This window comes from Muscardinus avellanarius (assembly GCF_963383645.1).
Source record: "Muscardinus avellanarius genome assembly, chromosome: 3".
In the NCBI taxonomy this organism is placed as follows: Eukaryota; Metazoa; Chordata; class Mammalia; order Rodentia; family Gliridae; genus Muscardinus; species Muscardinus avellanarius.
The window spans coordinates 12,878,253-12,901,799 of record NC_137788.1 but is presented as its reverse complement, the minus strand read 5'-3'; the positions used below and the strand labels follow the sequence as shown (position 1 = coordinate 12,901,799).

General features: G+C 51.2%; 1 protein-coding gene across 1 annotated transcript; it reads right to left on the bottom strand.

Annotated features, from left to right (window-relative positions):
- Positions 1–3,651: 3,651 nt before the first annotated feature.
- On the bottom strand, positions 3,652–21,542 carry NECAP2 (NECAP endocytosis associated 2; the record flags this gene model as incomplete). The annotated part of the gene is made up of 8 exons (XM_080690451.1): positions 3,652–3,700; positions 5,861–5,945; positions 9,152–9,329; positions 11,890–11,998; positions 13,134–13,215; positions 13,298–13,402; positions 17,171–17,271; positions 21,451–21,542. The coding sequence occupies 8 exons, from the start codon at positions 21,540–21,542 to the stop codon at positions 3,652–3,654; spliced, it is 801 nt and encodes a 266-aa protein (XP_080546577.1).
- Between the last annotated feature and the right edge of the window lie 2,005 nt (positions 21,543–23,547).

The window sequence follows — 23,547 nt, the reverse complement described above, 5'->3', positions numbered from 1 at the left end:
TAGCTGCTTGAAACATTTTTGTCTTTTACTTGTGCTGTGGATGCCAGGGCCTGGTGCATGCTGGGCATGCGCTCCACCACTGAGCTACACCCCAGCTAAAACACGTACTGCCTTGGTTCCCATGGGTCAGGAGCTCTGCAAGGCTGCCCCCACAGTGCTGGCCACCATGGAGCCCCATCTGAAGGTTTAACTGGGAAAAATCCCCTCCCACGCTAACGTGGCTTGGGGTGGCATTCGGTGTCTCAGACAATGCTGGACTAGGAGCTTCAGCTTCCTGTTGGCTGTCAGCCACAGGCCGCCTGACTCTCCCTGCCTGGGGCAGCAGACACAAAACAGCAGCACGTTTCTTCAAAGCCAGCAAGCTGGGCGTGGTGGTGCACGCTTGTAATTCCAGCATTTGGGAGGCTGAGACCGGAGGATCGCGGTTCATGGACAGCCTCAGCTACTTAGTAATGTCCTTTGCAACTCAGTGAGACCCTGTTTCAAAATAAAGAATAATAGGGTTGGGGGTGTAGCTCAGAGGTAGAATGCCCCTGGGTACCATCCCCATAACGCCCCCCCCCAAAAAAAAAAGCCAGCAAGAAAGGTCACAATCCTATGTAACCATGGGGGCCAGGCATGGTGGCGCACACTTGAAGCACAGGTTTATGGCCAGGCGCAGCTACTCAGTGATGAGTCCCAGCAACAGTGAGGCCCTCCACAACTTAATGAGATCCTGTTTCAAAATAAAATAGGGTGGATGGGTGCGGTGGCGCACGCTTGTAATCCCTGCGCTTGGGAGGCGGAGACAGGAGGATCGCGCAGGTTCGAAGCCAGCCGCGCTGGCGTAAGAGACCCTGTTTCAAAAATATAAAAAATAGGTCTGGGAGTGTAGCCCGGAGGAAGAAGGGCTTCCAGGAACCCCAGTACCACCAAAAAAAAAAAAAAAAAAAATAGGGTGGATGGGTGCGGTGGTGCACGCTTGTAATCCCTGCGCTTGGGAGGCGGAGACAGGAGGATCGCGCAGGTTCGAAGCCAACCATGCTGGCTTAAGAGACCGTTTCAAAAAAAAAAAAATTATATATATATATATATATATTTATATATATAAAATAGGTCAGAGGCAGAATGGCTTCCAAAAACCCCAGTATTACCAAAAAAATAAAATAAAATAGGGTGGGGTGTATCTTAGAAGTAGAATGCCCCCGAGTTCAATCCCCAGTGCCCCCCCCACACACACACACACAGTGGTAGTGATATCTTGTCACTTTTGCTGCCTTCTACTGAGCAGGAGCCACAGGTCCACCATGCCCACGAGGCTGGCTTTATACAAGCTGAGAACAGGAAGGGACCACAGCGCCCACCTTAGCATCTATGCACTGAACTCCCCGTAGGTCCATTCCTCCCATGTGCAAAGCAGCCCAGGTCTCATCTCCTGCCACTTTGCCAGCCCCACCCCACCAGTGTGTACGCACCAACGGTGGGTATAATTGAAGAGATGCCCAACGTGGTGCTGGGGGCTTGGAGACCTTGGTCCTGGGATGGAGTTTCTCCGGCTGGGATTCTGCTAGTTGACAGAGAACACAACTGCCCCTGGCCCCACCAGGCACCTCAAGCAGCTTTCGGGCTAGATCCCTGAGGGACGTTTTCTTGCCATGACTGTCCTCATCTCCATGGCAAATGGTCCTGGGCACACTGCCTGATGTGAGAGATAATTAAGGACAAACTATACAATCCACACCCGCTACCTCTTTCTATACCTGTTCTCACTGACAACTGGGTTAGAAGCCTGTGGTCACACCGCTAAGTAAGGGGCAGCCTAGATCCAAAGACAGGGTCTGTCTTCAGAACTGTGGACCTCCACAGGAGTATTTTAATTGCTTCCTCTAGGTATAAGCTTTCTCATCTGCAGCCCCCAAGCACTTAGAAGAAACCCATCCAGGTGGGCAGTAATGTGATGTGAGACAGACACAAGAAATGACTCCTGAGGACTCTCTGATGCATCTCCTCTTCCTTATTCAATGGGAAGGGTCGTGGCTTCCATTTCTCTCTTTTCTCTTACATTGAGTCATGGTGACTATTCTCATATCTACAAGAAACGCCACATCGTTCTTCCAGAATCTTCAGGCACGAGTGTGGCCTTTTTGCCTGTCTGATGTCTGGGCGGCGTACACCCAGCTTGCTTTGGAAGGCGTTTCTACCTGCAGATCTTGGTGGGAGGCAGGGGCGAGCCTGGCTCCAGCAGGGCGCTTTCTACTGAGGTTCCAGATGGAATCAGCCCTCCAGAAAGGGATTCAAACAGCTGCTTTCACAATGTCCCAAGGACTGCAGACTCTTCTAGACCACAGGAAAGAAGTTACTGATTGCTTCAGGGCAGTTTCCCCATGATGGCCCCGATGCCCTGGCTGCTGCGTTTGGGCAGTCAGCAGTGAGGGAGGTGGCTACAAGTCTACCTGTGGCATTCTGGGAGCAGAGCAGCCATGCTGCCAGAAAACAGTCACCTTTGACAGACATTGACAGAGATAAAAACATTTATTTTTTTTAATCTTAAAAATCTGGTCCCACAAAAAGGCCAATACTTTGAGTTTATGGTCTTAACCCTTAAAAAAAAATCCTTCAACTGAGAGGTATAGTTAGGTCAATACATTTCAGAGATGCACTCAGATAAAATGATTTCTTATAAACCAGCAATCCAGGCCATGCTGGACTTGCACGTCAAGCTCCATCTGTCATTCACAGTCCCTGAAGAAGAAAAGAGAGTGAGAGGCTGTCTGCAGATAAGGCACTTCAGAAACCACCAAAGAGAAAAGCCAAGCCCTCAGGAGTGGCGCTAACACCGTGAGCCCCGAGAGCTGCTGGGGCAGGAAAGCTGGCCCCCCAGCTCCCCAACAGTGGAGCCCACCTTCCTGCCTGGACTCTGTCCCATCCAGTTCCGGCCTTGGCCCTGTCCCCTCCCCACCCTCAGCTGGAGGACAAGGGAAGCAGGCCAGGGGCAGAGATGAGCTGAAGTCGGGGCAGCTGGCGGGCAGTGAGGAGGGTCTTCAGGGCCCCTAGGCACAGCAGAACACCGCACCACGCCTCACTGAAGAATGGTCCCTTTTGCAAAGACAAGTTAGTGCAGATCAACGCATTAGCAAAGCAAAATACTAACATTTTAAAAAGCTGCTGACCCTTCCCATGTTCTCCCTGAGGGCTTATTCCTGCTAAAAGCCAGGAAGGACTCCTTCCTTCCTCTGGAAGGCAGCCTGACTGGAGTGCTGACCACCAGCTGGAGTGCAGAAAGCCCCCTGCCCATCGGCGGCCCGTGACGCCTATCAACCTGAGACGAGGTGATCGGATCCAGGCGGCAAACTCAACCCATTCTATTGCTTTGGAGCTTGTGTTTAATATGGGTCATCGCAATGGAGGAAGGCCGGTCTTGGAGTTTCTCTCCTCTCAAGAGGACAGCCGGGGTCCTGGAGCACTTCCTCTCCTGTGTTCTGGCTGCAGTGTGAATCCCGGGAGACAGCGCGGCATGATGCCCATTAGTGTCTCCCGTGCTCGGTCTGTCAAGAGTCAGGCAAGGAGAGGAGACGCTGTCCGGGGCCAGCCAGGGAGTGCTTTGCCTCCTTCCTTGGACCCGATGAGGCGGCTCCTTCCCAGAAGTCACACGTGGGAAATGCTGTGCTCGAGTCAGAACTGGACCCAGCCTGTGCCTGGCTGAGTCTGGCTGGAAGCTGACCTGTAAGGAGGACACAGGGACGGGTGGGAGCTCAGCTACTGGAAAGCGGGCAGAGGCTGGCTTCTCTTTGGGCAGAACGAGTGCTACAGTCAGTCCCTGGGTGGTCCCGAGCAGTGGTCAGCAAATTACAGCCCAGGACCAAATTTGTCCCCCGTGTTCTCTGTAAGTCCAGTCCTACCGTCACCGGCCACGCCCACTTGGGACCGCACTGCCTATGGCTGCTCTGGTCCCGCACCAGCAGAGTGGAGTCTAGAACAGACACCACATGGCCCAAACAGTCTAAACCACTCCTTCTCTGATCCTCCCCAAAACATGCGCCGGCCCCAGTCCCAGAGCTTGTCCATATAAATAACAATGCACAAAAGCGGGACGTGGTGGTGCGCGTCTGTCACCCTGCATTTGGGAGGCTGTGATAGGAGGATCGCAGTTCGCAGACAGCCTCAGCTACTTAGTGAGGCCCTTTGCAACTGAGAGAGACCTGGTTTCAAAATAAAGAATAAAGTCGGGAGTGGTGACACACTCTTGTAATCCCAGCACTTGGGAGGCTGAGACAGGAGGATCGCACAGGTTCAAAGCCAGCCTCAGCTACTGAGCGAGGCTCTCAGAACTTAGTGATATGCTATTTCCAAATAAGTTATAAAAAAACAGGGCTGAGGATTTAGCCCAGAGGTTGAAAGCCCCTGGGTTCCACCCGCCAGTACCACAAAAATAAATAAATAAATAAATAGCCGGGCGTGGTGGCGCATGCTTGTAATCCCAGTGCTTGGGAGGCTGAAACAGGAGGATCACACAGGTTCGAAGCCAGCCTCAGATGCTTAGTGAGGCTCTCAGCAACTTAGTGAGACCCTGTTTCCAAATAAAGTATAAAATAGGTCTGGGAATATAGCCTGGGGGTAGAAAAGCCCTGGGTTACACCCCCAGTACCATAAAAAAAAAAAAAAAAGAATAAAAAATATGGCTGGAGGCCGAGACAGGAGGATCGCACAGGTTTGAAGCCAGCCTCAGCTACTTAGTGAGGCTCTTAGTACCCTGTTTCCAAATAAATTATTAAAAAATAGGGCTGAGTGTACAGCCTGGAGGTAGAAAGCCCCTGGGTTCCACCCCCAGTACCACAAAAAAAAAAAAAAAAAAAAAAAAAAAAAAAGAATAAAAATTGGAGCTGGGTGTGCAGCTTGGAGGTAGAATGCCTCTGGGTTCCATCCCCCAGTACCGCAAAATAAATAATTAAAATAATGATGCACGCCAGGCATGGTGGCGCACGCCTGTAATCCCTGCATTTGGGAGGCGGAGACAGGAGGATCGCGCAGGTTTGAAGTCAGCCTTGCTGGCTTAAGAGACCCTGTTTCCAAATAAAATGTATAAAATGGGTCTGGGAGTGTAGCCCAGAGAGAGAAGGGCTTCCAGGAACCCTGGTACCATAAAAAAAAAAAAAAAGAAAGAAAGAAAGAAAGAAAGAAAGAAAGAAAGAAAGAAAAAATAGGGCTGGTGTGTAACCTGGAGGTAAAAAGCCCCTGGGTACCACCCCCCAGTACCACACACACACACATAAAATAATAATAATGGTGCAAAGTCAGGTATGGTGGTGTATACCTGTAATCCCAGTACTTGGAAGGCTAAGACAGGAAGATCACAGGTTCAAGGATAGTCTCAGCAACTTAGCAAGACCCTGATTCAAAACAAAAAATAAAACTGGGCTAGGGGTGTAGCCCAGAGGTAGAGCGCCCCTGGGTTCAATCCCCAGTACAGTGAGGATGATGCAACAGCAGAAAAAATATAAAATAAAGGAATTTATTTCAAGTGAAGGCTTGAAATCTTAGAGAAACAGAGAAGGCTTGCCTCAGAGGCCCTGTGAAGACCAGCCAAGCCTAAACGCTAGGTCTTGACTTGTAGCCGAGACAGCAGGGAAAGGAAAGGTCCTGGGGACAGGCAGAGCCCTCAGTGAGAGAGCTCAGAGGCCAAGCAGACAGTCCACAGCTCCAAGTAGCAGAAAGCTCTCACGGCAAGGCCAAGAGAGCTGTATGGCACCCAGCAGGTGCTCGGGCTGTCCTCCAGATGGCCGGAAAGCCCAGCCAGAGCTGATGCTCCCAGCACAAGACACACGGGCGAATCCCAGCTCTGAGGGAACGCCCTGGCTCCGCCCCGCAGACGTGGCCTCCTTACCCAGTGGACTTGGTGAAGTCTCCCCAGATGTCAGCAGTAGCAGCAGTGGCAGGCGTGGGCTGTGGCCAGGACACAGTGGTACCTCCTGCTGACATCCCCAAGGCCAATAGGTGGGGGAGAAAGAGAAAGACACAGGGAGTCAGAGGCCTCTTTCTGGTTGACTCTAATCAAATCATGAGACCCAGTGATCAGGACTCCAGGTTTCGGGAAAGAAACACAGACCCGTGTTTTGGGACAACAGAACACTGGTGAGTCGTCACATTTCCACCACCTTCTCAGGAGCCCGAGGGCCTCTCAGAGAAGAGCAGAAGGCCACACCCAGGTGGCAGGCGGGGTGCCGATGAGAACGCCACATCATCTGCCACTCCACTCGAGGCTGGCTGTTCCCCGGATGCTGAAACCTGTTAGCACTATGTCCTGTCCTGGCTACTTGAACGGAGAACGCCCACCCAGACCGACGGTCCCCCACACAAAGCTGGCGGTCATGTCTAAACATCCTGTTAGCTGGCTGAGAACACTACACACCAGCCACGCCAGGGAGAGCCTCCCAGAAGGCTCTGGCACCAAGGCGGCCTGTGCGCGCCTCCTCGTGGGGTGCAGCGAGGGGTCGCGACCCCTGCTCGTATCTTTCTGGCGCCCATCCCTCCCCACCCTGAGCTGCTCACGGTCTTTCTGAGGAGCCGTGCCTGCCCTCCGCCTTCCCACTAACTTGCTATTTCTAATCTGCTCTGGGCTGGGAGAGTCGATAAAACCAGGGCCCTCGATGGTGAGGCTCTTGTCTGCCAAGTGCTCCATGTACACTTCTCACGGGGGCCTCACCGCAGCCAGTTTCTTATCTCTAAAGGGAGGAGCGTAACAGTGCCTGCTTCGTGGGATGGCATGAGAACTGAGCTGATGTATCTGGAGTGCTCAGGACTGGTCCAGCTTACACTGATGCCGACAATGACAACATCAACAAAACGAGAAAGTTCAGGTGGGGCTCACAGCACTCGAGATACCACACTACGTGCTGTTCGTGGATTAGCGTCATACCTCCTCACACAAAACCTAGACCGCAGGCACCGTTACTGCCCCATCCTGAGATGAGAGAGAAAGGCAGGCAGTCCAGTGAAAACCACAGAAAGGAGGGCTGGCTGTGCACTCAGCGGGCTGGCTCTGCAGCACCTGGGAACACCCGCAGGCGTCCGGCAGTGAGCACATCTTTTTTTTTTTTTTTTGGTGGTACTGGGGTTCCTGGAAATCCTTCTACCTCCGGGATACACTCCCAGACCTATTTTATATTTTTATTTGGAAACTGGGTCTCTTAAGCCAGCGCGGCTGACTTCGAACCTGCGTGATCCTCCTGTCTCTGCCTCCCAAGCGCGGGGATTACAAGCGTGCGCCACCACGCCCGGCAGGCACCATCTTCTGAAGACATGTGAACTGCCTGCCTGAGTGTTAAGAGCACAGCCCTCCAGAGCAAGACTCGTGCAGGACACACGGCCCCCACCAAATGATGGTTTGATTCAGAAGTTTTTAACTTTAGGATGGATTTATCAAGGTATTAAAGGCATTTATTTATGATCATCTTAACTTGCCATGGGCTTATCAGGATATAACTCCATCCTGAGTCAAGGATGGACCTGTCCTTGCAGCATCCCTGGGGCCCAACATTCCATGTGCACGTGTAAGGTGTCCACGTTATTTGCTAAAAATGCACCAGCAACTGAGGAAGGTGGAAGGCAGTGGCTCTCAGCCTTTAGTGAGCACACAGGTAGGAATGTAAATAATCCAGGCACACTGGCACACACCTGTAGTCCCAGTAATTGGAAGGATAAGACAGGAGGATTTTAAGTTCAAGACCAGCCTCAGCAACTTAGTGAGGCCCTCCACAATTTAACAAGACCTGGTTTCAAAATAAAAACTAAAAATATTGCTAAGGAGGTATCTCAGAGACAGAATACCCCTGGGTTAAATTCCCAGCACCAAGCCGGGCATGGTGGTGCATGCTTGTAATCTCAGCATTTGGAAGGCTGAGACAGGAGAACTGTGGTTCACAGCCTCAGCTACTTAGGCCCTCTGCAACTCAGTGAGACTATTTCAAAATAAAGAATAAAAAACTGGCTAGGGGTATAGCTCGGAGGTAGAATGCCCCTGGGTTCCATTCCCAGTACTGAAAAAAAAAAAAAAAAAAAAAAAAAAAAAAGTCCCAGCACTGCAAAAGTAAGTAAGAGTGCAGAATTTAAGGCCAGGCGTGGTGGGCACACTTGTAATCCCAGCATTTGGGAGGCTGAGACAGGAGGATCGAGGTTCGTGGACAGCCTCAGCTACTACTTAGTGAGCCCTCTGCAACTCAGTAAGACCTTGTTTCCAATAAGGAATAAAAAATAGTGTTGGGGGTATAGCTCGGAGGTAGAAAGCCCCTGGGTTCCATCCCCAGTACTGAAAAAAAAAAAAAAAAAAAAAAAACTATTTCAAAATAAAAATACAAAAAGGTCAGAGTATAGCTTAGAAGCAGAATGCCCCGGGTTCAATCCCCAGTAAAAAACTGAAATACAATGAACCCTGTCTCAAAATCCCCAGTACCCCCCCCATGTACACACACACACACACACACACACACACACACACACACACACGGCTAGGGACAGAGCTCAGCAGTAGTGTTCAAACCCCAGTACAAAACAATAAATTGGAAAAAAAAATAGGGAATCTGGAGACTGAGACCAGAGGATCACGGTTCATGGACAGCCTCAGCTACTTAGTGAGGCCCTCCACATCTTAGTGAGACCCTGTTTCAAAATAAAGAATAAAAAATACGGCAAGGGGTGTAGCTCGCAGGTAGAATGCCACTAGGTTCCATCCCCAGTACCGCAATAAATAAATAAATAAATAAATAAAAAATAGGGAAAAGCCGGGCGTGGTGGTGCACACTTGTCATCCCAGCATTCGGGAGGTTGAGACCAGAGGATCGCGGTTCGCCGACAGCTTCAGCTACTTAAAGAGGCCCTCCGCAACTTAATGAGACCCTGCTTCAAAATAAAGAATAAAAAAAAACAGACCAGGGGGTGAAGCTCAGAGATTGAATGCCCCTAGGTTTCATCCCCAGACCCGCCACAAAAAAAAAAAAAAAAAATGGGGAGAGTGTTAAGGAGGCAAGAACCCTCAGAAGGTGCAGGACTGGTCTGTGGCGCCTCCAGGCACCAAGCCAGGCGTCAGGGAGTCAGGGAGCGCAGGAGAGGGAAGCCGTGGGGCCCCAGCTGCTGGGAAAGGCACGGCAGTACAGACTCGGCGTTCACCCTAAGCACTGACCTGACCCAGAAGCGACTGTTGGCTGGACGACGGTGCCCCCCACCGGCAACTGCTCCCCAGGGGGCGGGATCAGGGAGGGGGCTCTGCCGCCTGGCGGAGGGGGCAGCAGGCTCAGCCCTCCCGTGCTACTGGGCCGGGTTCGTGGAGTCCCGGCTGCTCCTTCCTTCTTCTTGATGTTCTAAGGAGAGAAGAGGAATGTAAGTCAGTTTTGCTGGAGCCCCACTGTGCCAGAAAACCCAGTGAGTAGAACCAAAACCTAGTGCTGCCGCTGCCCTGAGCGGTACTTGGCGCACCACAGCCCTGAATCCATCACCAACATGGCTGACTGTAAAGCCCAGCGCCTGATCTCATTCACCAACATGGAAATACACATCAAAACGCAATGGCGTGCGCCGAGAACCTTGGTGCTCATCTGTAATCTCAGTTCCTGGGGAGGCTGAGGCAGGAGGATCACAAGTTTGAGGCCAACCTCAGCAACTTAGTGAGACCTCGTCTCAAAATAAATTAAAACGGGCTGGAGACAGAGCACAGAGGCTGGGCACTTGCAGTACAAATGTGGCCCTGGGTTCAATCCCCGGTACTGCAAATATAAACAAACAAATAAAACACTACTACAATGATACGCTATTACACACCCACCAGAATGGCCAATGCCCCGGTGTGGGCAAGGATGAAGAGTAACCAGGACCTTCGCTGACTGCTGGTGGGAATGTAAACTGGTGCAACGGCCCCGAAGGATTGTTTGAGCAAATCTGTAAGCTCAACCTAACTCGTGACCCCGCAATTTCACTTCCAGATACAGCCCAACAGCAACGCACACCTATGTGCCCAAAGACAGGAACTCGCAAGGCAGCCCCGCCTGTCGTCACCCGGAACGGGAACGGTACACTCCCACAGCAGTGGGAACAAGACCACGCAACGCCATGGCGACCGGCAGAGAGAGAGTGAGGTCCCACAGAGGGCGCCAAGCGTGCCAGCCCGCTCGTGAAGGTCGGGAAGCAACGGAGGCATCTGAAACGGGGCCGCCAGCTACTGCAGGGGGACAGCACGGGCTCCCCCAGCGCGCAGTCTTCTGCGTCTCAATCAAGTGCAAGCTTCTCTCTTTTTGCAGTTCTGGGGATGGAACCCAGGGGCATTCTACCTCCGAGATACATCCCTAGCCCTGTTTTTTATTATTTATTTTGAAATAGGGTCTCTGTAAGTTGCAGAGGGCCTCATTAACTAGCTGAGGCTGGCTGCAAACTGCGATCCTCCTGTCTCAGCCTTCAAGTCCCAGGATTACAAGGGTGCACCACCACACCCAGCTAGGTGCAAGTTTCTGTGTGTGTTTTTTGGTACTGGGGATTAAACCCAGGGTCATTCTACCTCCAAGCTATGCCGATAGCCCTTCTCATATTCTTTACTTTGAAACAGGGTCTCACTAAGTTGCTGAGGCTGGCCTTGAACCTGCAATCCTCCTATCTCAGCCTCCCAAGAACTGCGATTATAAGTATGAGCCACCACTCCTGGCTCAGGTTTCTGTGTTTTTAAGTTCAGTTTTTAAAAAATTCACTGAGTTCTGCATTTATGATTTGGGTCCTTTTATGCATACCTATTATAGGTCAATAAAACATTAAAAACAAAAAACTGAGCACCAAGCATGAACCAGAACGCAGCACGTTAACGGAGGCAGCGCGCGTGAGCCGGAAGGCCCAGGGCCTCGGTGTGGCCCAGCTGGGCCGCTTACTTCCCATGCTATGACCCTGGGCGAGATCCTTCCTCACCTTTCTTGTCTCAATATCCTTATTTTTTAGAAAACAGGAGGATACTTAATTCATATGAGAAATGCCTAAAAACACTACCTGGCCCCCAGCTGATGATCGTTAAATGTTAGTTTCCTCCAAGCAAGAGAAAGAATCACATCCCGACCCATCCACTGCATTGGACTTGGTTTTCTCCTGAGGCCAGCTGGCCAGCCTCAAGGGTCCCACACCATCACCAGCACGAAGCAGAAAGAGATGAGAAAGCAGAGAAGAGAAAGAGATGGTAAGTCAAGAGGAAAGCATCAGAGTTACGAACTTCCTTCAAAAAGCAAACACATTTGGTCCTTGGTTCTCCCAAACCATGACTCCTTCTCCCCACGCTCCCCTCAGCCAGAGAAAGGCCAAGCCTTGGCCGGCCTCCCCACCGGTTCCTGGCAAGCGGGAGCTGACAGGGAAAGCCGGGTGCAGAGCTCCTCAGCACAGCACACCACCGCCAGCAGAAGCCGCCCAGGACTCACCAGCCACCTCGCAGGCCCCACCCGCGCTCCCCAGACCTTCCTCGCTGGACGCACAGCTGAGACACAGCCTGAAAGGAGCCATCGACACCCTTACAGCAGGGACAGAACACAGCGGCAAGTGACCAGCTCAGAGGCCGTGCATGAGCGGGGTCCTCTGCTTGAAACGCCCCTCATCCCTTGCCCACAGTCGCTCCTTCCAGAAAACCTCCCGCGGCTGCTCCAACCGTGGGCTGTGTCTTTCCTCTAGGAGCCTACAGCACTGGGCACCTCTGGGTCACAGACCACCTGCCATGTCCTCATCACCTCTGACTGCACAGCTCGCCTCCGAGCTGCACAGCAACAGAGGCTCCTTAACCCCGACACAATCCTGGCTCCGGGCAGCAGCTCAGAAAACCCCTGCTGCCCTGCTGGCGCGAACTGAGAAGAGCGGCGGGCTCCCGGCCGGGCGGCCCCACGGCCACGCGAGGGCGCGACTCACTGCGATGTTGAGCTTGATGGTCTGGCCCTCCTTGAAACCCAGGTCCAGCTTGGGGCCTTGGTCTGGATTCTGGGCTTGTTTTGCAAACTCACACTGCTGTTTCACCCACCTGGGGAGAGAACGGGAGGAGAGAGGTGAGGAAGGATGAGGTTCGTATTGAGCAAGGGCGGGAGGCGGGACTTCACACCCCAGCTGTGCCATCTACCTCTGAGCTACACCTCCAGCTCCAGCTTATGTATGTAGTCATCTGGTGATACTAGGGATTGAACTTGGGCATTCTAACTCTGAACCACATCCCCAGCCCTATTTAAAAAAAATTTTTTTGGGGGGTAGTACTGGGGATGGAATCCAGGGGCATTCTACCTCTGAGCTACACCCCCAGCCCTATTTTTTATTCTTTATTTTGAAACAGGGTCTCACTGAGTTGCAAAAGACCTTACTAAGTAGCTGAGGCTGGCTGCGAACCACAATCCTCTTGTCTCAGCCTCCCAAGTGCTGGGATTACAAGCGTGCGCCACCACACCTGGCTGTTTTTTTATTTTTACTTTGAAACAGGGTCTTGCTAGGTCGATTAGAGTCACATTATTTGCTGAGGCCATCCTCGAACCTGTGATCTTCCTGTCTCGACCTCCCAATACTGGGATTATAGGTATGCGCTACCATGCCCAGCTAAATCTCAGATCCTAAAGATGCTAAGATAACTGACGAACGCTCTTATACACAGGGTCCTAGCACTGTGTGGAGGGCCTCTGGCGTCTGCCTGGCCCCCAAAGGAAGTGTGAGGTCCTGGCTCTTCCCTTCCCCACCCTGGGCATGGACTGCACATACCTTGAACGCCCGCATGTGGTCAGGCCAGGCAGAAGCCAGAGGTCCCCCCACAGTGCTATCTAGCTGGGAGGGGGGACCAGCTGTGGCCACACCAGCAGCCAGGCATCACCCACTTGCCGGCAGTGAGTGGTGGAAACACTTTCCTGTCCTGCCTTTCATTAAGTACACAGGGAGTGCTGGGTGGCCTGGGGATCCTGGCACCGCCAAGTCATCACGGAGAAGCAGGCAGAGAGGTGAAGGAGCTGGGCAGACAGGCCTGGGGAGACTTCACAGCGGAGTGCAGAGGCGGCCTGCCTGAGAGGAACAGTTCCCTGAGCTCGGCTGCCAGACAGATGAGCCCTGTGGGCCTCCTAACCTGAGAGACGGTTCTGTGCAGGGAAAGGAGTCATGAGCACGCATCTCCCAGAAGCACTCACTTGAAATGGTCCTGCAACGCCACATTGAAGTCAAAGGCGTCGCCTCTGTCCCCAAAGCCAATTCCAATAAATGCCCGGCGCCCTGGGGGACAACACATGATCAATCCACGTTTCCAGAGGCAGAGAACCCCTTCCTCAAGAGGGGCCCCCAGACTCACGCGTACCGTTCTCATCCTCAATGCGGACAACGAAGTACCTGCTGGAATCCGTCACACTTTCCACAGCCGTGCCTGGGAACTGATCCACCGGGGCCTGGGCAAAGAGCTCCCCTGAAATCACAACTGGGGGTGAGCCCTGGGCCCCCCGCCTAGTGTTTCTAACAGATGACTGGGGCCTTTCTCCTGCAGGGCATTTTTGGCAAGTTGAGGCAGATGGGCAAACCTTTCTTTGGAATTCATATTAAATCCATTCTATTGATTGATTGATTGATTTTTGTGGTACACTGCCACTGAGTTAACAACCCCCAAACAAACATACATACATACATACATACATACATACATACATACATTTATTCATTCATTTATTTTGAGGTACTAGGGATGGAACCCAGAAGCATTCTATCTCTGAGCTACACCCCCAGCCCTAATTTTTGTTCTTTATTTTGAAACAGGATCTCGCTAAGTTGCAGAGAGCCTCACTAAGTAGCTGAGGCTGGCAGCGAACCTGTGATACCCGTCTCAGCCTCCCAAGTACTGGGATTACAAGTGTGAGCACCATGCCCAGCTGAGACCTTCTTTATTTTGAGAAGGGTCTCACTAAGTTGCTGAGGCTGTTCTTAAACCTGCGATCCTCCCGTCTCAGCCTCCCAAGCATGTGCCACGGCGCCCAGCTCAAGTCAACTCCATTTTTGCTTAAGGGGAGACACTGGAATATAACGGAGAGAAGGTCTGAAGTGGGCACAGTGGCACACCTGTCATCCCAGTACTTGGGAGGCCGAGAGAAGAGCATCCCAGGGTTGAGGCCAGCCTCAGCAATTAAGCAACTCCCAGCAACTTAGCAAGATCCTGTTTCAATATAAAAGATAAGCCAGAGGCCAGGCGTGGTGGCACACGCTTGTAATCCCAGAATTCGGGAGGCTGAGAAAGGAGGATCATGGTCTGTGGCCAGTCCTACTTAGTGAGGCCCTCTGCAACTTAGTGAGACCATTTCAAAATAAAGAATAAAAAATAGGGTGGGGGGTGTTGCTTGGAGGTCAAATGCCCCTGGGTTCCATCCCCAGACCCACAAAACAAACAAACAAATAAATAAGCAAACAAACAGATAAATAAAATAGGGCTGGGGCTGTAGCTCAGAGGTAGAATGCCCCTGGGTTCCATCCCCAGTACCCCCCCACACACACACACGCCAGGCACAGTGGCATCTGCCTTTAATCCCAGCACTTGGGGAGGCTGAGAGACAAGGATCCCAGAGTTGAGGCCAGCCTCATCAATATAGTGAGACCCTGTTTCAAAATAAAAAATAAAATCAGCCTTGGGATATAGTTTAGAGGTAGAATGCCATTGGATTCAATCCTTAGTATCACAAAAACAAAGTGCTAGGGGTATAGCACAGAGGCAGAATGTCCCTGGGTGCAGTCCTCGGTATAGAAAGGAAAGGAAAGGAAAGGGTTTTAAGTCAGGGGTGGCTAACAGGTCAAAACCAGCAGTTTTAGTATTTATTCCCCAAACACTTCAAAATCAGGCTACATTCAAAACATTCCATATTTCTGGCTTCCCTTAAAATCAAATGCTGTTCCAATGCTGGGCTTCCAGTCCTGTATCTAAACGATGGGCAGGAGCTGCCGCCCACCCATTCCTCCAGCTCTACCCATTTACACACCTGCCCAAAGCCCAAGGCCTGGACACAGGTGAGCCCAGGTTTAGGTGCATCTATCACACCTTCACATAGGCCTCATAAAGAGACGGGAAAGTAGGTGGAGTCAGTGAGCCCTAAAGAAAAGAGGGAGAAGAGGGAGTTTTGGCACCCATAGACGACTCCAAAGCAGGTTGATTCAGTTCCATCTCAGAGACAGGGACGAGGAATTGGTTTTGAAAGGCACCCTCGTAGCCAGGTGTGTGGTGGCGCACACCTGTAATCCCAGCATCTGAGACAGGAGGATCGCAGTTCGAGGACAACCTCAGCTACTTAGTGAGACCCTGTTTGCAACTCAGTGAGACCCTGTTTCAAAATAAATAATAAAAAATAGGGCTGGGAGTGTCACTTGGAGGTAGAATTCCCCTGAGTTCGATCCCCAGTACCGCACACACACACAAAAATAGAATAAAAAATAGGGCTGGGGATGTAGCGTGTAGCTCAGAGGTAGAATGTCCCTGGGTTCTATTCCCAGCACCACAAAAAGAAAAAGAAGAAGAAAAAAAAGCCACCCTTGTGAAATGCATCCCCTAGGCAACTGTGGCTGCTCACAACTGCAGCACCCAAATCTGAACAGCCATGGCTGGCTCCGTGCTGGGGGCACTGACCTCCCCTGGTGCTTCAAGTGTGTTAAGCCAAATATTCTCATTCTTTCCTTTTCTTCTTGTGACACTGGGGCCTGAACCCAGGAGAATTCTGCCTCTGACCTACACCCCAGCCCTATTTTATTTATTTTGAAACAGGATCTTGCTAAGACACAGAGGGCCCAAGCTGCTGAGGCTGGCCGTGAGCCTGTGACCCCCGACTCTCAGCTTCCCGGGTGTGTACCACTATGCCCAGCTCCAAACCAAACATTTTCTGCTAAGTCCTGTGATTAGAGATGCCTGGGTAAGAGACTGAACTAAATCCGCACCACGGCCCTCGAGGCTGAGCTCTCCTCTGTTCGTCCAGCCCAGCTGGTTCCTTGGGAAGCCGGCCCACGGGAGCGTCTTCAGCCCATGGCAGTGATCTGGGACCAAGGGTGATTTTGCCCCCCTTCCCCTGGGGACATCCTAAGGCCTGGAAACGGGTCTGGCTGTCAAACCTGGGAAGTGCTACTGGCACCTAACAAGCAGAGGCTGGAGATTCTGCTGGTCACCTTATACCGGACTCACGGGCCACACAGCCACATTGCCGAGGCTGGGAAAGCCTGGCCGCGGGAAGCTCGGGACCTCACTGGGAGGTGACAGACAAACAGCACCCATAGCCAAGAGCATCCGGGGTGGGTCCTCAGGCCGGGCTTGGCCACAGCAGTGGCTGTCACATTACGCAGTCATGTCAAAAATTATGTTCCCAAGTTTCCCAGAGAACAAGAGATGCTGCCATCATCCCGAGGCACCACCTGAGACACCCAGCAATTCTACAGCCAAAAGCCTCCGGCTGGCCACGGCAGCAGGCTCCTCACACTCCCGTGTGGCCAGTACTCACCGTGAGAACCCCGCGCTCCACAGAAACAACCGCGTACACAGCTCGTTTCCTATTTCCAACCACTCTGCCAGGGAGAAGTCAATGGGATCCTTATTTTAACAAAGGGGGCCTCCACGCTAGGTCACGTGGCTCCCCCAGAGTCTGAACCTCAGACGGACACAGCTCTGAGAAGAGGCGGCCAGCTCTGCCTCTCCATCTCTGTACTTCCTTCCGCTCCACAAGGTAAATCTCCACCAAGCAGGAAGAAGCGTGGCTCTGACAGCGCTGGTTCTGTGCCTGGTCCCCGTCAGGGTCAAGGCTGGGAGATCCAGGCATGCTGGCCTCCAGGGGCAGCCTAAAGGCCCTGGTGACTTGGGGGGAGGCTTCCACAGGAGCAGCCCAGCCTGGCTTGTCCTGCCACAGTAGGGCAGTTTCCAGCTCCCACTGATTGGGCGTGGCCGGCGTTGGGGAGTTACCCTGAGCTGATAAACAGAATTCCTAAGAGCCAGAATTTGGCAGCAGAGGCAAGCTTCCTACTGAGACACCCGCAGGCCTCCTCTCCTGCAAAATGACTTTCCTAAAGACCCCTGACTTGTCAGGTGCCTGACAAGATACACCCCTTGAGAACAGCAGTTTCTGTCGTTGGTCCAGCAATTAGGGAGGCAGCAGGGGGTCGTGGGTCTCACTGCCAGGCAGGCCCCCTCGCCGTGGGGTGCGCGGCCTGCCTTTGCCTTTACCTGAGGTCCTGTCCTCCAGCTTGATGTAGGCCACCTGCCCTTTCGCAGTGATCCGCAGCCGGCCACTCCATGATGGCTGGTCCAGCTGCCACTCCGAGGCCCTAGGGGACAAAAGCCACTGAGCCTCAGTGAGGCTGCTGCTCCCTTTCTCCAAGGCTGGACGTGAAAGGGAAGGGCTTATTTTAGACCAAGGGCTGGCCAACTTTACCTGTAAAGGAAAAGCAGTAAAGATTTTTGGCTTTGCAGGCTACAGGGCCTCTGTCACAACCAGGCAATGCTCATGTTAGAAAAGCAGTAAGTCAGAGAGCAGGCACACAGGTCAGTGCTTGAAGCATTTTAGACAAGTATTTTCTACTGAGCACAGGTGTATTTCAATAAAACTTTATAGACACAGCCATGTATGGTGGTGCATGCTTATAATCCCAGTACTTGGGCCACCGGGCGTGGTGGCGCATGCTTGTGATCCCAGCATTTGGGAGGGTGAGACAGGAGGATCGCAGATTCAAGGACAGTCTCAGCAAGTAGTGAGACTCTCATTAACCAAGTGAGACCCTGTTTCCAAATAAAGATAAAATAGGACTGGGAGTACCCAATCTCTAGTACCACACACATACACACACAAAAGAAAACCTGTATAGACACTCAAATCTAAAATTCATATACTTTGCACATTATGAATACTCATCTTTAAATTTTTCGGTGGGTATGGAGGCATGCATCTGTAATCCCAGCACCTGGGAGGCTGAGACTAGAGAATGCTAGTTCAAACCAACCTCAGCAACTTAGTGAGACCCTGTTTTAAAAAGAAAATCAGCTGGGCATGGTGGCACACGCTTGTAATCCCAGTACTTGGGAGGCTGAGACAGGAGGATTGCACAGGTTCAAAACCAGCCTCAGCTACTTAGTGAGGCTCTCAGCAACTTAGTGAGACCCTGTTTCCAAATAAAAAAGAAAATAGGTCTGGGAGTATCGCCTGGAGGTAGAAAGCCTCTGGGCTCCATCCCCAGCAACACACACACACACACACACACACACACACACACACACACACAGCTGGAGTATAGATCAGAAATAAAATGCCCCTGTGTTCAATTTCCAGAACCTAAAAAAAAGTTCTTCTGAACCAGATCAAAGTGTAAAAACTTCTAGGCCATCAAAAAACACAACTCACCAGGCGTAGTGGCGCACACTTGTAATCCCAGCATTTGGGAGGCTGAGACAGGAGGATCACAGTTCATGAACAGCTTCAGCTACTTAGCGAGGCCCTTTGCAATTCAGTGAGACCCTTTTTCAAAATAAAGAATAAAAAAGGCTCCCCTAGCTAAAAAAAAAAAAAAAAAAAAAACAGGGCTGGGTGTGTCGCTTGGAGGTAGAATGCCCTGGGTTCCACCCCCAGTACTGCCAAAAAAAAAAAAAAACACAACTGAAGCCAGGCATGGTGACGCATGCCTGTAATCCCAGTACTTGGGAGGCTGAAACAGGAGGACTGCAGGTTCAAAGCCAGCCTCAGCAAGCAGAGAGACTCTCTTCAAGCCAGGGAGCCCCTGTTTCAAAATAAAAATCAAACAGGGCTGAGCGTGTAACTCAGAGGTAGAATGCCCTGGGTTCAATCCCCCGTACCACAAAAACAAAACAAAGTAAACACAACTAAGCCAGACCTGGCATCCCACATCTGTAAGCCAAGTACTTGGAAAGCTGAAATAAGAGGATTGCTGGTTCCAGATCGAGCCTCAGCCACTTCGCAAGATCTTGTTTCAAAATAAAATAAAATAGGGCCGGTGGGTCCAGCTCAGAGGAAAAATGCTTCCGAGTTCAATCTCCAGTACAAAAATAACAACAAAAAATTCTACAGTTAGAGTCGTAGCCTGCTAACCCTATTCTAGAGGCCTTCCAAGTGGGATTTCCTTCCAGTTTCCTTTCCGCAGAGGAAGCAGCCAGGGGAGCCTATTGTCTTGTTTAGATTTGGTGTGTTCTATTGAGACGGTTCCGACTCTGGGTCCCTTCCCTGGTCTGGCCTTGAACTGAAAGAAACTGCAGGCTGTGGTAGTCAGCACAACCAGCTGGGGCCATGAGACCATCGTAGAGAAAAAAACACAGAGGGGAGCAATCTTATGCAGAAAGAGCAAAGGCGAGCACCAGCGCAGGAGGTCACACATGAGAAAAGCAAGCAGGTGGTCAGGAAGTATATTCTCAAGCGTATCCCAGGCAGGAGCCAGGAGCCGCCTGTGCTGGTGCAAGCCTGTACTTCCAGTACTTGGGAGGCTGAGATAAGGAGGACTGCAGGCTTAAGGCCTGCCTCAGCAACGTAGCAAGCCTCTTTTGTTTGTTTGTTTTGTTTTGCGATTCTAGGAATGGAACCCAGGGGCATTCTACCTCCGAGCTACACCTCCAGCCCTATTTTTTATTCTTTATTTTGAAACAGGGTCTCACTGAGTTGAGAAGGGCCTCACTAAGTAGCTGAGGCTGTCTGTGAACTGCGATCTTTTAAAGCAGTAACTCTTTTAAAGCAGTAACTTTTAAAGCAGTAACTTCACATTTTCTTTCTAAGATGCGATTCAGTAAAAGCTCCAAACACCAAGAACCATGGGGGTTTCCAGAAGGGCTTTCCTGGAAGGCCCTCAGCAGATGTCAGCTCCCAAGATCTCTGAAGACTGTTTTGAGGACCACATGAATGCGGATGTTCAGATCCCAAGTCAGCAGGCTTGGTTTCAGTTCCTCTGCTCCAGCTGCAGGCATACGATTCAGGATAAGGAGAGGCCTGAAGTTGAAATGCCAAACCTATGCCAGACACTTAGTAACCTTGCTGTCTGCAGGGCCAAGAGGAGCTTCACCATCGACTGAGGACCCAACAGGAGATGGAGCAGGTGACCACCCCTAGTTTGGTGGCCCATCTCCAGTTTGATGATCAAAAGCAAATCAGTTTTTGTTATTATCTTCGTGTGTGTGTGTGTGTGTGTGTGTGTGTGTGTGTGTGTGTGGTGTACTGGAGATTGAACCAAGGGGGATTCTACCTCCAAGCTACACCTCTAACCTTATTTTTTTATTCTTTATTTCAAAACAGGCTCTCCCTAAATTGTGGAAGGCCTAAGTGGCTGCGAACCTGAGGTCCTTCTGTCTCAGCCTTCCAAGTATTGGGATGACAAGCATGTGCCACCACGCCTGGCTCATACTATTTTTAAATTACATCATGTATGCAGAAAGTACTCAAGAAAATACCAATTCGCTAGAAGATTCACTATGAAACGGTGCTAATACAATGACAAAGTAACAAAAGGACCAATACACAGACACTCCACCTCTCTTGTGAAGGCCAGGCCTGCATTTTCAAACAACGTGGATACTCACTGCCTTCAAACGCCATCGCTTTCTCAAGCCAGTACCCCACCATCACCGCCCAGTGGCACAAAACAGCTAAAGGCCAGGTTGTCTGCACCAGGGGCATCTTTTTAGTTACTCAGTCACTTGTTTATTGGTACTCAATAAAATTGAGCTCAAGGGCATTCTACTTCTGAGCTACACCTCAGCCCTTCTTTATTTTGAAACCGGATCTCAAGATCCTCCAGTCTCAGCCTCCCAAGTACAGGGATCACAAGCATGTGCCACCATGCCCAGCTCGGAGATACCTGTCTTAGTATTTTTTTTTAATCTTATTTTGATAGGTAATGCAAACACAGGGTAATAAAATGCCAAGAGAACGGAGCATACAGTGACTGTCCGATCCTGGTTCTCCTTCCTCAAGGCAGTTTCCTCCCAGAGATGCTCTTTGTTTACAAGCGCGGGTGTTTATTAGTCTCAGGTGAAGATTACACAAGACAAGTGCGAATGGGCTTCTCGCACTACTTTAGAATGTGGTCTAGAGTGAAATTCCTGCAAAGGAAACTTAGCAGCAAAGGGTCTAAGCTTTAGCTCGCTCAGAGCTCCCACTCCCACTCTCGGGGGTTTCCGCCAGTGACAGGTCCCCTCTCGGCTTAAGGTTTTTCAAGGATCCCTTCAAGGCCATCGGCGCAGAATGGCCTGTGACACCACCACCCCACATTCAGGGTGCCCGGCAGCCCACCGGGGTCCCCAAGCGGTAGGCTCCAACGCCTTCCCCGCCGCCAGGAGCGTCGTGCGTCCTATGAAGACGGCCCGAGGTCTCCATAACCCCCTGGGTCTGGCCTCGAGCTGGGAGCAACCTTACCTCCCCCGGCCCCATACACAGGACGGGGCGGCGCTCGGCTCGGGCAGTGGGTGTCCTGCGGGGCAGAGAAGGGGTTTAGCCAGGCCTAGCGGGAGGTCACCTGTAGCCACGGTTGGTGGCCCGCGGTGGGATGCGGTAGACGTGGACCTCCGGCTTGACACACAGAACCGACTCGTACTCGCTCGCCTCCATCTCGACGACCGGAGCCCACCGGACTTCCGGTTCCGTGTCCCCGCCCCCGCGGGCCGGAAGCGGCGCAGCTCTATGGTCAGGCGCGGGCTAGAGCGGCGGCCCGCGGGCTTCAGCATCCCTCCCCCCGCGCGCCCTCTGCTGGAGGCTCCGGCTCAAGACCTGCGGCGTTTGGAGCCCTGGCGCTGACTTCGGAGGACCATCCTGCAACTTGTAACCCCCTGCAGCCGAGAAAGCTTCAATACAGACCCCAGCCCAATCCGGGAACTGATTGTGGGTCATGCGTCGCAACTTTACTCCTAGGACCCAGTTGGCTGAGATGCAAAGAATAGCTTGGTCTGCATTCTCTCCCTCCTCCTGTCCTCGTCTCATCCCCTTTGCTGTAGGAATATCCTCCCTCCCTTCCCCTGACCCTGCGAGGCTCACCCAGGCTCACCTGAAAAAAGCCTAGCCCACACCATCCTCCAGGGTTCTCCTGCGGTACTCTACTTATGTGCCCGGGCGCTAGGTGTGCCTGGTTCAACAAGGAATTGTATTCTAAGAAGTGAAGTTTTAAGCCGGGCGTGGTGGCACACGGTTGTCATCCCAGCATTCGGGAGGCTGAGACCAGAGGATCGCGGCTCCTGGACAGCCTCAGCTACTTAGGGAGGCCCTTCCCAGCTCAGTGAGACCCTATTTCAAAATAAAAAGTAAAAAATAGGGCTGGGGGGTATCGCTCGGAGGTAGAACCCCCTCTGGGTTCCACCTCCGGTACCGCTGCAAATTAATAATAATAATAATAATAATAATAATAATAATAATGTTCTACATAGCTTTCTAGGCCTGTCACTCCCATAATAAATAAATAAAGTTCAACATAGCTTTCTAGGCCTGTCACTCCCATAATAAATAAATAAATAATAAATAAATAAATAAAGTTCTACATAGCTTTCTAGGCCTGTCACTCCCATAATAAATAAATAAATAATAAATAAATAAATAAAGTTCTACATAGCTTTCTAGGCCTGTCACTCCCAAGCCAGTCTCGCTAAGTAGTCTGTCACTCCCAAATTTCTGGGAAATCTGTCACAGGGCTGCAAATTTTCGTCAGTTCTTGTCTTCCCAAAAGAGAGATAGGATACATTTAGGAGACATAGATAAGGTGAGCATAAAGGTCACAGAGCTGGCTGGTCTAGGAGCAGAAAGAGGAAAAAAAGGGGCCAGTCAGCCGCATGGTGAGCTTTCTTACTGCCCAGAAATCCCACCCACTCCTCATGCATAGCAATTCCGAGAGTTACTGCTTAGCACGGTGGCGCTAAATTCACCAAGTTTGATTTTCCTCCGGTAGCTCTAGCTGCAGTGAATGGGTTGAGAATCTCTGACCACTGCTGGGAGGGGCAATTGGAGGGACAAAGTCTGACCACACCAGAGACTGCCTTGTCGCCACGAGATTTATGTCTCTTTTCAGAAAAGCTCCTCCCTGTTCCATTTTTTCCCCCTGCCCTGCTCATCTGTGCCTAACTACCTAACAAATCTACCTGGTGCCCTGTGAATTAGACCACCAATAAATAGTTTAAGCAAAAAGAGGCTATTTTTTTCTTTCAATGTGGGACTGGAACCCAGGGTCATTCTTCCTCAGAGTTATATCCCCAGCCCTATTTTTTTTTCTTTATTTTGAAACAGGGTCTCACTGAGTTGTGAAGGGTCTCACAACTTTGCAAAATATTAGCACTGTCTGCAAACCACGATCCTCTTGTCTCAGCCTCCCAAATGCTGGGGTTACAAGCGTGCGCCACCACGCCCAGCCAAGAGGGAGATATTTTAAGAAATACACAATTTGGGGAACTGTCAGCATTACCTATTGATTATGATGTAGGATAGAAGAAATAAGTAGGTAGAAAGGAAACAGACAGGAAGGAAAAGTAAAATATAACTTTAATGTCAGAACCTGGAGCCGAAGTGCTTCAGCCACAAACCAGTTCTCTTTCCTAAGCCTGACTCTCCCCAAAATTCCTGGAAAACCTATAGA